Raw genomic sequence first — 13,615 nt, forward strand, 5'->3', positions numbered from 1 at the left:
GGGAACATGGCAATAAATTTACATTTACTAGATAACAACATTAAGATCAAGCATATTATGTCTTAGAGTAGGAGTCCAGAGCTGTATCCTTAAGACCAGAGTAGTGCAAGTGGGATAAAAATTAAACAGTAAGAGATACAGATACTTACTCATTTAGAGAATAAACTGTTTTTCTTAGCTGAACAACTAATCAATTGAAAATGCAACAGGAGGAAAAATGACACAACTGAGGTACTATTCCACCAACAAGACCACAGTCACGGATGCGATGCAACTTCTGTTGAAATACTCTTTTTCTAGAGAACCAGGAGACACACCGGTGATGCTGCCAGTTGTCAGTTGTGTGACTACCATTTCAGAAGAGGTGAAGCACCTACCCAAATGGCTGCACATTGGGGCCTTATGAGATATCTAGCCAGCCTATCATGCAAGTGAAAGTAACCTTCTGAAATGGGACAGAAGTACTACCTGGAGGATCAAAAATGGGCATGGGCAGAAAAAAAAGGTGGGGTGAGGACAGGGGAGGCAGTAGCTCATGGGCACCTTCATTAGGTTTTCAAACAAACCTCTTGGCAACTGCCATTTATTGCACTTTGTCACATCCCTAAACTGTTCTAGAATGCACAGACTGGATTTGACCACATCATTAAAGGTGCTCAGGAAAAGCATCTCACATGCTCAGCTACTGAATTGTGTTTGATCTATGGAAAAAGACTGCAGGTAATGCAGTGTCAAACCTCTTGCAGACATTCAGAAGCCCTGTGAATTCACTCATGCTTGCTAATGCAAACATAGCCCATGCTTACAGCAACCATACAAGTGAAACTGATGCCAAAAAAATTAGGCATGAAGGCATCACCTTTTTATCAGTGGCTCCCTCTCATTTTAGTTTCTTGAACTGATTCATCCAAGTGCAAGGTAAGTGCCAATAAATTCAAAGAACTATCAGGGACATGAGGCTTGGTAAAGTGGCAAAGAATATGAGCAACTGAATATTGGATTAGTTTAGCTGTAATACAATTCCATGCTTTGAGCAGGAGGATGAAACCAGCATTTCACCCTTCATTTTCAGACAGAAACGGCATCTCATCACATAACACAAATTCATTGCAAATTGTTTTGCTCACAATTTTAGGTTCCATTTGTCCTACCATTGAGGCAGACTGCCCTATGGTGGGTTTTTTGGTATTTTATAGAAAGAACATATACTAGAAAGCCTTTTTAGATTTATTTTTTTTTGTCAAACATGTAGGCAAATCTAAGGGATTTGCATTTCAGAAGTAATTATTTCAAAATGAGGAACAAAACTTCTGTAAACAGTTCCAGATACAAATGAAATATCTTTCAGTACCTTTCTCAACGATATACAGGCGCTTGTCAAATCTCCACAAAGAGTGCATGTTTAAATTCATACTTTGTAATTCAAAGTAGATTTGCATACAGGAAGCGGTGAGGATGTATATATGTGTGCGTGTATTTTACTCACATTTGCAAAACTATACAATGATGTAATCGTTTTTTAATTAGAACCTTTCCACTAACTGAAAGACAGCAGAAGTCATGTTCTTTTTCCAGTATTCCCAGCAGTAACAAAACTACCTATTAGAGGAACAGATGCTGATGCCACAAATATCTTTTTACTACTGTAATTTCCTTCTCCACACGACACTTACAGGACATCTACAGTGAAGTTAAATTATAAAGCACTCCTCCTATTTTAAAGCAATAAAACAAGCAAAAAACAAGCTAAAAAAGGAATTTGGTCCCAAAGGTCCAAATCTCTAAGCCCCTAAAAGGCTTATGCATGTGCATGTAATTCTATGGTATTCAACTAGATGGCACACATACAAACTCATCATGCAAGTCTTTATGGGACTACAATCTTCTTCTAAAGAGAACTTTACAATAATTTACAGGAAATTGATTCTGTTTTTGAATCACAATGCTCTAAAAAAACTCAATTAGATTTATTTAATACAGGCTTAAGTCTTATTTATTTTGGTTTTTTTCTGCCTTATTTTCTGCGTCAACACTTTCTCTTCTGGATTCCCAGCACAGTTTCAAGATAGCCCCTAGAGAATGACAGGTGAACTGTCATCCTGTATTAATTAACTAATACTGTACATCTGAACGAACTTCAAACAACTGAAGTTTATGTAGAATATGAATTTTAATAACCCTTTTCAAGTGATAATGTTGGTTGTCCATCATTTAATAATAAACACAACAACATACACTTACTGTACAAGTATAATTTCATTTTAGTTTTTACAAGTCTCCCATCAGTTTCACAACAGAACTTAAATTCTTACATTTTGAACACCTCTCAGAGTCAGTCAGGTAGGATTATACCTAAGCACAGAACAGTGCTTGGTCATTTCTGCCCCAATTAGGTTATTGCCTACACCTTACCTACCTGTTTTCACGTTCATACATCTCTTTTGAGGTGCTTCTTAGTTGCTCAATTTCTTGATTTGTTTTCAACCTTATTTGCTCCAACTCTTCATGGAGTCTCTTTTCATATTCTGCTTTATAGTGGTCCCTGTAAATAAACAAATATTTTGCACTAGTCAAAATATTAAAACTTCAGGTACAGCTTTACAAGAGCAGAGTTCTTGATTTTATATTTTATTTCAATCTTTATTCATTTACCTCTCAATGATTTGAAATACGTATCAGCCTATGGTGCTACATAAATTAAATGAAAATCAACCAGGAATAAATAATATTTAACTGTAAATAAACAGAAGTTTTTTGCACACAGATTTAGAATTTTTAAAGTAATTTAATACTGATTAATCACATAACATTAATATTTTTCCAGAATTTCTTTGTCAGTTTCTACTCAAATGCTTATATTAAGTAACCACTTAACTTCCCACTTTCTTCTTCATCACTGGGTAAGGATTGATTAACTCACTGACTTGCAATGCTGCCATGTCTCTACAAGACTTCTCTGTGTACTATCTGCACCTCACATGAGGGGAAAAACATCGCAAGAAACATTGAAGATTAAATGCAGTGGAGATTTGTGAAGTCAAAAACCCCCAAAATTTAGGAATTTATCCTGTCAATATAATATATAAATTATTTAAAACACAAAGTTTTTAAGCAACAGATATCAGAAGATATCAGGATAAAAGAATTTCATTTCAGAGAAATACTGAGTTTTTTTGTAACTTTGGAAGCTCACAACAGGTTGTAGGAAGCTCATAAGGAATCTCTCCCACAAAAACAGGGTTATGTTGTAAGCCCTTAACAGTTAAGGAATGTCAAAATCTTATAGCATCTAGTTAATGTTCAAGAATAATCAATCAGCAATGAAGTAAATGGTAAAAAACACAGGTTTGGAAACAAAAGTATATTATGAAGATATGTGCATTTACAGCTGTGAAGGGTTTCAGATTTAATTTGATTTAGTCATTTGATAGCCCATAATTCTTAGAAATCAGTACCTGAGCTGGTCAAAAACTCCCTCACATTAACTAAAAGCCCAGAAATATTAAAATGGAGAATGCTTGCCATCCAGGTTTTCCTTTTATTTTATTTATTTTTCCTGTTATAAAATAAAACTTTCCAGGTTTTCTTTTTATTGGGACACTGTATTTCAGTTGACCCTTCAAGATAAAAGTAAACTTATTTCTTCTCCTTCCTCAACTGTGCCACACTATAGCAAATACTGTATGAAGATCTTTCACACAATAAAGTTTATCATAAAAAAACCAAAAAGAACACAATTTCTTAAAATATCATTTCAAAGTAAGACTTAAAATTTTATTTAAAATACAGAGGTTCTGGGTGAAGATAGTTCTGAGATATAAACATGCAAAACTATTATAAAAAACTATGAGTGACTGAATTGAAAGGAAAAATAATACTTTAATATTTAATATTTATATTTATTTAATTTTTAATATTTAAAACTCTTCTGATAGGGGCTGGAGCTCCATAACTGATCATTTCAAGAATGCCCTTCTATTTTCACTTAGGTAACAATTTTTGTTTTAGTTGTCAATCAGGAGAGTCATATTAGCACACTTCCTCTTAATTATACAGGACACAAGATTTATGGATATACATTGAAAACAAAAAGTTTGTTTTATAATTAACTAAGTAAACCTACAAGAATAATTGTCATAAACTCCCAAGGCTGAAAGCTTACTTCCACTAGTATGATCTTAAAGAGGTTTAAAAAAGATGTTTGTGATATGTATTATGACCCAAGAAAAGTGTTCTGCTTCTAGTTACATAAATATAGGTTAGCTTTCTGAAAAATAAGATTAATTAAATGGGATTTGCGCAAGAAACAAGGGAAAACAGTTAAATAACCTGTCTACTGAGAGAAGTGAACGGACAATAACTTGCCTGGATGCAACATATTTTTCATACATTTCTTCCCTAGCTTTTTTGGCATCCTCTAGCTGAATCTGTAGTCTTTCAAGACGGTCTTCTTCATGTGCACAGCGAACACTAAGCTCCATGTTCTGGCGATTAAGATAGTCTTTATCTTTTTGCAACAAGTTGAGGGATTGTTGTACAGTTGCCAGCTATAAAAGGTATTAAAAAGAACACTTTAACATGAATTTCAAGATAAGTGTTTTATCTATGTACACATATTTGCAATTTAATTTTAACTCTCTTCTGTGAAATCCTCTGAATCAAAAGACTATTTACACTTTAGTTTAAGTTGATGAAGCTTTAAGCTGAAAAAAAGACTTTGATAACATTACAATTTTATCAATTTTCATTATTTATTTCCAGTAGTTGGCACCCGAAAAAACAGGTGCTTTCATCTACAACAGTATCTAAATAGTGCTGAAGTACTGAGTAGCAGCAGTACTGAATAGTGCTGCGTCAGAAATACTGATGGAGAATCTTGGTGCCAACCTGTCATACTGATTACAACCTCCTCAGGAACAGCAGTGAAACATTTAAGGGCACCAGGGTGGTTACTGCTCTATAAAGAAATGGGAAAACTGATAGTTCTGGAGCTAATGTAAGGCGTGATTCCTGTGGACAAGGCAATGCTCCAGGCCCACCCCAAGGGCAAAGAGGTGGTGTTCCCACAGAAGGCTGAACTGATGCCAAAGTAGGAACAAGAATATGTCGAGAACAACCACCTTTACCATCAGATAAGCCATGTTTCCTACACCAAGAAGTATTGAGAGAGTAGTCTCCATCCATTCAAGGTGAACACAGAGAACAGCCAAAGAGCATAAAGGCACTCTTGCAGGGTGGACCAACTCCATAATCATGCTAACAAAACACAGTTTCAACCCCTTAAAGAATGTTGTATTTAAGCTCCTGAGGATTTCACATACCAAGTTCAATAAATGATAAATTAATAACTTATCAGAACCATGTCTCCTACAGCTATAAAGACATCATGTACATGGTTTAGACATAGTTCATTTTCTCTAATACATAGAAGGACTGAAAGTTACTTAAGGAAGATACTGGAGACAGCCACGGAACAAGCAGTTAAACAGATGACAATTTCTATACAAACGGTGCTCTTAGAGGCATGCTTCTCTCCATCATCCACTTGCTGAGCACCACACTCAGGGTGAGGTACAAATGCCTGTTCTATACTGGACTTAATAAAAAAAGGCAAACATAGCCTCTCTCCAAGTAACATGTTATATGTATATCCATTATGAATAGACATCATGGACTACTACACAAAGAAAGCAGGCAGTTACTGCTCCTATGAATACTCCTCCTCTGGAACAAGTACCATGTAACAACTTCCAGTTGGATGCTCTTCCAATCCAGGACTTGATACTATATCCTTATACACAAAAATCAGCACAAATCTTTCAGGAAATTTAAATAATACACAGTTTGAAGAGGTATTTTAGTTTAAAGGAGTGCTACTTTTATTCACTCTGATTAATTTAGTATAAAGTTAATGACAAAAGCCATTCTTGCTGCTATTCTGCAGAACTTCATATGTAGGTAAAAAGTTGATGTAGAGGACAGTACTTTTTCGGCCATTGTTGTATGCTGAGAACAAACCTGACTTTTGGTGCTCTCTTGAAATGTTAGACAGAGGAATAAATAGACTTACAAAACCTTCAGACTGATATCAGAGGTATTTTCTAATGGAAGCTCAGTTTTTTCCCTAATGTCTCTGACAATCTCTACAGCTACCTGTACAATTAGGCAGACCAATGCTATCTTTAAAGTGTCAGTTTTAGCCACTATTTTATCTGTAACACTGTTATTTACACAGAGACACTAAGGAACACCATCTCCCCTGAATACTCTCAGGAGCAGTCCTCTCATTTATTCGGCTGCTGAAGTGTTAATACACAAAGATCTTCCATACTATTTTTGCAGGGCTCTGCTTCCCCTGCTGAACCCTTGCCTGCCCATGGGAAGTGGGGAATGAATTCCTTGATTTGCTTTGCTTGTGTGCACAGCTTTTGCTTTGCCTATTAAATTGTCTTTATCTCAACCCATGAGTTTTCTTTACTTTTACTCTTCTGATTCTCTACCCCATCCCACAGCTGTGTGGGGCTTAGTTGCCAGCTGGGGTTAAACCATATCAAGCATACTCACAGCATTCATCTTCCACTGATAAATTTTCCCCTGGGGCCACCCAGGTTCCTGAGCTTATTGGCACAGTTCAGTCTGTCTTTGCTTCAGCCTTCTATGTCACACACCTAGCAAAATGGCATGCATGTAATGCCTAGGGAAAAATGGGAAGCACTTGACCAGTGTTGAGGGAGATAGCCTATGTTGCTGTGAGGCTGACCAGCCATTTGAAGGATCATAGCAAGTGATCAAGGCTTCTGATTATCGGAACCCTCCTTCAAGGGTTGGTAAACCTAATCTCAGTCCCTGCAAGGATTATGAAGTAAATTCCCCTGGAAGATATCTCCATGCATACAAACTAAAGTGATGAAAAAACTAGCAGTAATTTACCAAGGCCAAACCTAGCAAACCTGACAAAAATGTTAGTTCTGTGGATACGGATGGGAATGGATACTGTCCATGTCATTTACTTGACCTTTTGCACTGCTTTCAGCCGCCCCTTGTAACACCTCTGTGGAAAAACTGGCAAAATACAGATCAGATGGACAAACACCAGCTGAACAAACTGAACATGGGACAGAAATGTGCCCTGACAACAAAGAAGACCAAGTGGCTACAAGGCCGTATTAACAACAATGCAGACAGTGGGTTAAAAAAAATTATTATCCCGTGTTCCACACTTGTAAGACTGTATTTGGTGTGCTATATCCCATCACACACATGTCCTATTCAACATATTGAAGCGGAACCTGAAGAGCTCTACCAAGATAGTCATGAACTGCAGCATATGATGTACAAGATGTAAAGAGAAATACATGGAACTTTTTTCAGCCTTCAGAAGAGAAATCTGATTGGGGAAAATGTTATTGCTATCTTCACCTATCCAAGTGCAACACATAAAAATAGCCAGATTCTTGGCAGTACATAGTGACAGGACAAGATGCAACAGAGAAAAGCTGTAACAACCGAATAGTTTTTAAAAATGCATTTTCCTAAGAGGGCAGAGAAACATTGGAACAGATTGTCCAAAAAGCTGTGGAATCCCCATCATTGGAGACAATAGAAACTTGACAAAGCCCTAAGCAACTTGCTAATCTTGATCTGTACTGCATGGGTGGGTTGGAGCAGATTGAGACTATTCTAATTAAATTATTCCATGATCCTGACAAACTTGATTAAACAAAGAATCAAATTCCTGAGATGAAGAAATACACAATTACTAAGGTAAGAACTTTGTTTACCTCTTTTGCTAAGTCATTTCTTTCTTTAGTTTGTGTTTTGTATGACACCTCCAGTATTTCATAGTTTCTTCTGAGTTCTGACAATTCATGCTCAAATACATCACGTTCACTGTGAAAGCAAAGTTAAACTATTAGATGCATAAAGTGTATTGAGCAAAATTCCTGTGCCTTTTTAGTTTCTCAGCGTTCTTCCAGTTCACGACACTGACTTCTTCCAACCAGTCATTCACAGACCAGTTGGTGATTATCTTAACTTTTCATAGTTATTAACACCTGCAACAGTATCATTTTGTATGAAACAATTGAGGATTATTTAAATACTCAGAAACAAGGAAAATTCTACAACATTCAAACTCCCATCCTAAATTTTTTCATTCTCCTCTGATTATTCTTCTTGTGCGTAACTTTGGGCTACACATCTATTCTCTTAGCAATGATCTGTGAGTACCCTTATCCATTGTTTAGTTTTATCAAGCTTCTGATGCTATTTCCCACAACATTCTCTTGAATCTTTTGCAGACATGGAAGTCCAATGAAAAAGTGAAGCAACTTCATTCCATTCTTCCTAACAGAGCAGAAAGCAATATATACTTGCTCTCAGGAAGTACTCTGCTCTGCATACAGACTTGATACTGGAGTGGGTTGTCATATTTAAAATATGCATGGCACAGCTGCAAAAACTGTGCTGGTGTCCTGAGCAAAAGTGCTTTCTGCATGCACAAAGAACCATTACCGTGTCTCCACTCTCACCCTGTCAGAACAGTGAAATGAATGAGCCAATATGAACTTGCAGTTTAGAAAAAAGCTAACCAATATTATATTAAGCATAACATCATTTTAAAACTGAGATAACCTGTATTACAGCAGAACTAGATTTGACATAGTGTTTTTTAAAGGCAGAAACAAGTCTGGAAGTGATTTACTCCTGCAGTGCTCCCAAATATCCTCATGCAGTTATGCCAACAGAGCTCTCCCCTCCCCTTCGTCTGTGCCTACCCAGCTGAATACAACCTACTCTCTCAAATACAGTTTTGGCACATTCATTCATGCTTTTTTCAACTCAAGACTATTTTAAACACACACAGTTAAAAACACTGGGGCCATTCACATGAAAGTTATTACAATCCACTTATTAAGATGCAGCTGCATATAGGAAGCAAACCATAGCACCAATCCATCCTATTTGCAACAAGATGCCAGACTGTTTCCAAGGTTGTTCTTGTACATATAGCTGTGAACAAAAAATGCTGTGAATACAGAGGACAGATTCCCCTCCAAATGACTTGGTGGGCCAAGTCATTTGTGTCAACTACACCTGAGCTCATTCCATATGAACAACTAAGGAGCTGACAGGATAATTCATATCATAATACTATTCATATTCCCCATTTTTTAATCCATTTCTCAACAAATGTGCCAAAGACCAGATTTCTTGTACTTCTGAGCACACTGAAAAAGCTATTTGGAAGCTGGACTGTGAAGTATACATCTATGAGTTTATTTACATGAAGTCTATTTTCACTGTTTTGCAATTGCTTTCTGCAAGATAGATATTAAGAACATTGGCTATAACAGTACAATCTATATTTTAAAAAAGCTAGAGACTGGAACTTCCTGCAATTAAGGTAATCCTAAGTTTATCTGCCAGAGTTCTCATAACAGTCCTTTCAAATTTATGGTTTCAAGAATATCTTAAGTTGTAAATATTAATTCCCAAGGTCCTGCCCTCCTAACTCATTCTGTAAGCAGCACAGTGTAGAGAGCATAGGGCCCTTTGTTAGATCATTGCTTTTAAACTACGAATGAAAAAAGAGTACTTGTTCCAAGATGCTTGCCATCAACAGCTCCCACTTCCTCAGCTGCAATCAGACTGGCTAGGCTCTCTTGAAAACACAGTAAATCTGAAAATATACACTTTTAGGAAGATAATTTGATGCACTGGTTTTCAGAATGTTGTTCATTTTATATCTGCAATATACTAAAGGAGGAAATTGAACCATTAGTGTACGGTAAGGTAAGGAAAAATATCTGTGGTATGCGTAAGTCAAAAATAAAACTAAGTAAGAACTCTGGTCAATCCAGGCTGATCTTTATTAGTTAAACACTTGAATTATAGACACACTTACCATTTTACTTTGTCATAGTTCTGCTGTCTGTAATCACCTTGCTGAATCAACTGCTTGGTATCAGCCAGTTCCAGTGTTAAACGCTGGCATCTGACCTCAAGCTCTGACCGACTCCTCCTCTCATCTTCATAGCTCTAGGAAGTGAGACATTTTGAAATGATCATAGCTACATCAATATTTACTTGAAGTAAGCACCAAATATGTTTTGTGAAAACCTCTTATGAATATTCAGGTGGTGATACTTTCATTTGTCTCAGTATTTGGAAATTTAGCACATCATAAAGTAACCAGCTATATTGATATATATATTGATACTCAACTTATTTTTATCTTATTACAAATACTTGACTAAATGTACCTATTTTTCCAATGCATTTGTCCATTAGCACAACTTCTGAGACCAGTAACCCTCATATATATATAGCTGGTGGTCTGCAAACCTATACTAGGAGTATGAAATTCACACCATCTTTACAACAGTTTCAAACAAGTGAAGATACTTGTGAAGACACTTGCTAGTTAATTGGAAAAAAAAAAAAGAAAGAGGATGGTTTGTTCAGCAAGATTAGCAACATCTGTATTATCTGAAAGATTTCAGCCAGTTACTCCCAAATTGCAGCTATTCTATCAGGTTGCCTATGTTTGCTAAAGCATATAATGGAAAGCTTTGGTGGAAGAAAAAATAAAGTAAAAAGTTTACTTAATGGTCCATCAGCATTAATTTCCATTTTCCCATCTTTTTCCTTTTCACATGCTTTTATGGATTATTCTGGAAACTGAAACAACGAAAGCAAGGCAAGAGAACACAGAGTATTCACCTTATAAAATACTAGGTATTCCCTTTGAAGATCAACATATTTCCTAATCACACTAATTCCCTCCAAATCTCCACAGGAATAGCAGAATTTTATACCTTAATCCCCAATCTGGACTCCATTTTTCAGTTTTCTATTATGTAGGTACCTTTTTTCACAAACTTATCTAACTAACTTGTCCTAAATACTGTACTATTTAGCAATTTATTCACAAGAATGACCAAAATAATAATGCTCATTCACTTATAAAAGGTAAAACAAAAAGACTACAAAAAGACTTGCTTGTTAAAAATTTGAGAATACCCCCAGGCATCTAGATTTTTTCCATATGTTACTTCCCAGAATACTGCTGAGTTCAGTTTTTTACTGCTGTGATTGATAGCAAGCTCAATAATGGATGCTTGATAAACAATTATTCTATCTGGTTATTATGAATGGACATCACAATATTATTAACTGAAGGTGAGCACAGCCTTAAGATGTCATTACTAAACCAAGCATTTAGCAACTTACATTTATTTTGCAGTAAAAGACATTGTATGAGTGCATAATTTTTCAACACTGCTAAAAGCTATGCTTTATACAGTTACAGGAGGATAATTGTCTAGCTAGTTTTTAATAGACAAGGAAAGTTTAGGGCAACAGCATATATGGAGTATATGACAGAAGGACAGAAACTTCACAGACATCATCAGCTGAAAGACTGACAGAATGCCTTCTTGAAAAAACACATCTGAATACTTTTAAGACACTACAGAAAAGCTCCCTAATCTACTAGCCATATTGTAACTATTCTGCTGATAAAAAATAAGTTTTTGTTTTATATTTCACATACCTACTTATCTTCACTTTTACTAAAATCACTTCGGGTCGCAAATCACAAAAATCACAACACCCAGAAAGATTTTATGAGGATTCTGCATGGTCTACCATTAAAAATCCATCATGGAAAGACATGATTGTTACTCATGCTAACACATACTGGTTTATATGGTTTATGTTTATCTTAATTAATGAATATACATTAAACAAACTACCACTATAAAAGTCTCTTCTTTAATCAGTTTACATGTCATTACTTATAAAGATGGCATTATTATAATGGCAGTCTCTGACAGATATTTTTAAAAGGTGTTGTGCACAAGTTAGCTAAAGTTTCAAATATGTAACATAGTGGTGCAAGTACCCTGCTACACAACGCAAACATCACTCATCTTGCAACAGGAAATGTTGGTATAGGCACTTTCAAGTGCAAATAGAAAGATTAGGTTTAGAATACAATTTTTCTGTGGATATCCCATATCCCATGCCATTCTGCTGCTAATGTCGTGTTGGAATTCACACACCCTTCACTGAGTGGGCTACTGAAGCTCCTACAGTATTATCTAGCCAGCAACTAGAAGACAACAACCAAAAGTAAAAAATTAAATTGGTAAACCTCTGGAGAAAATTGTCATAGGCAGCTTTAAAGCAACAATTAACAGAATAGCTAAATATCTGCAAAGACAGTTCCTTCTAATACCTGAGACCTAAAATTACTTTTGAATTGTATTTAATAAATCAGTTATTTATGTCATGTTAATATCACGTAACAATATGGCAATTCCAGGGAAGGAAAGTTAAATTCTGCTTTGGAAAAGTGATACTAAGACCTACCTTAATTAGAGGGGTTTGTCATGTTTGTTTTTCTAAGATTTAATATAATGCCTGAAGAAACAGTAATTATACTGCACAGGACACTGCTTTTCATCTACCTAATTTTAAGGTGTTGAAGTAGTATTTTAAACACATGAAGAAACATGACAAAGCAAGCTGATGCCCACTCTAGGCTGCAAATAGGCTGACACACAAATCCCCCTATGTGGTATGCACATCTCCAGATAGCACATACACAAGCTTCTGGACTTCATACATCTTAAAGACGCACAACCAAGCTGCCTGTGCTTACGTAGAAGAAGCCTTGCTTTGCATGTGATAAAATTAATTTAGTTTCTAACACTGTCCATATATGCTGAACTGATTTTAAGATCTCTGCAATGGAACAGCTTTATCTTCAAAAGATTGCTTGAACATCTTGATAAACAGCATTGTCCTGCTGCAGCAAAAAAGAGGTTTTTAAAATAATCAAGATACAGAGCTCTTACAAGGACAGAAATGAGGTCCTGGAAATAATACCAATAAATAATATTAGCTTAAATGAGCCCACAGACCTTAAAATAATTAAAGGACAAACAGAACTTCCTTACAACACCGAATGTGATGACCATTATACATCTCATGGTCTTTCTTCAGCCTCTTACTAATTTTTGCTTCTGCAGAGCAGAAACTCAGATTGATGAGATGGTTAAAACAAATGAAAAACCAAACTTGTCCTGTGAGATAGATAAGCAACCATTGCCAAAAGAAATTCTTGACAGAGCTGCCTAAGAAACCCAGTACTAATCAGCACTGGTGGTTTCTACAGGGTGTGAGTCAGCTAAGAAGTGCTTTCATTTGGTTTACAAACACTGTCCACAAATGATGTTTCAAGCAAGAATATTCTCAGCTTGCCTGATCTGCACCACCTAAAACCCCAAACTGATAGAGAAATTAAAGATCTAATGACAGACCTCAGCTTAATGATATTCATCTTCACTGCTATCCTCAATCTGGAATGAGCAGCAGTTTAGAGCAGTCACCGAAATGAACACCTATCTGAATTTCAAATGCAAAATCCAGGTGACATACTTTTTGTACTAAATTAGTGACACATAACATATGATAGGGATTAGCTGATGTTTCAAAAAGCCTTTGGAGATAAGAAGATAAACAGAAATACAGGGAATAGATTAATCAGCCAATCAAGCAGAAGCAGCACTTCTTAACACCATATACAGATAAGCCTGTGAAATAA

At 36.0% G+C, this 13,615-nt stretch overlaps 1 protein-coding gene across 4 annotated transcripts in view; it reads right to left on the reverse strand.

The window, feature by feature from the left end:
* Window positions 1-13,615, reverse strand: part of PIBF1 (progesterone immunomodulatory binding factor 1) — a 105,503-nt gene that overhangs the window by 77,963 nt on the left and 13,925 nt on the right. For all 4 annotated transcript variants that reach the window (XM_058848612.1, XM_058848622.1, XM_058848631.1 and 1 more), the window contains 4 exons: window positions 9,908-10,041; window positions 7,782-7,890; window positions 4,366-4,547; window positions 2,417-2,542 (listed from right to left, as the gene is read on the reverse strand). In XM_058848612.1, the coding sequence (XP_058704595.1) occupies window positions 2,417-2,542; window positions 4,366-4,547; window positions 7,782-7,890; window positions 9,908-10,041 (551 nt within the window). The remainder of the gene's footprint in view (window positions 1-2,416; window positions 2,543-4,365; window positions 4,548-7,781; window positions 7,891-9,907; window positions 10,042-13,615) is intronic.

The sequence above is a fragment of the Poecile atricapillus genome, chromosome 1 (assembly GCF_030490865.1).
Source record: "Poecile atricapillus isolate bPoeAtr1 chromosome 1, bPoeAtr1.hap1, whole genome shotgun sequence".
Lineage (NCBI taxonomy): Eukaryota > Metazoa > Chordata > Aves > Passeriformes > Paridae > Poecile > Poecile atricapillus.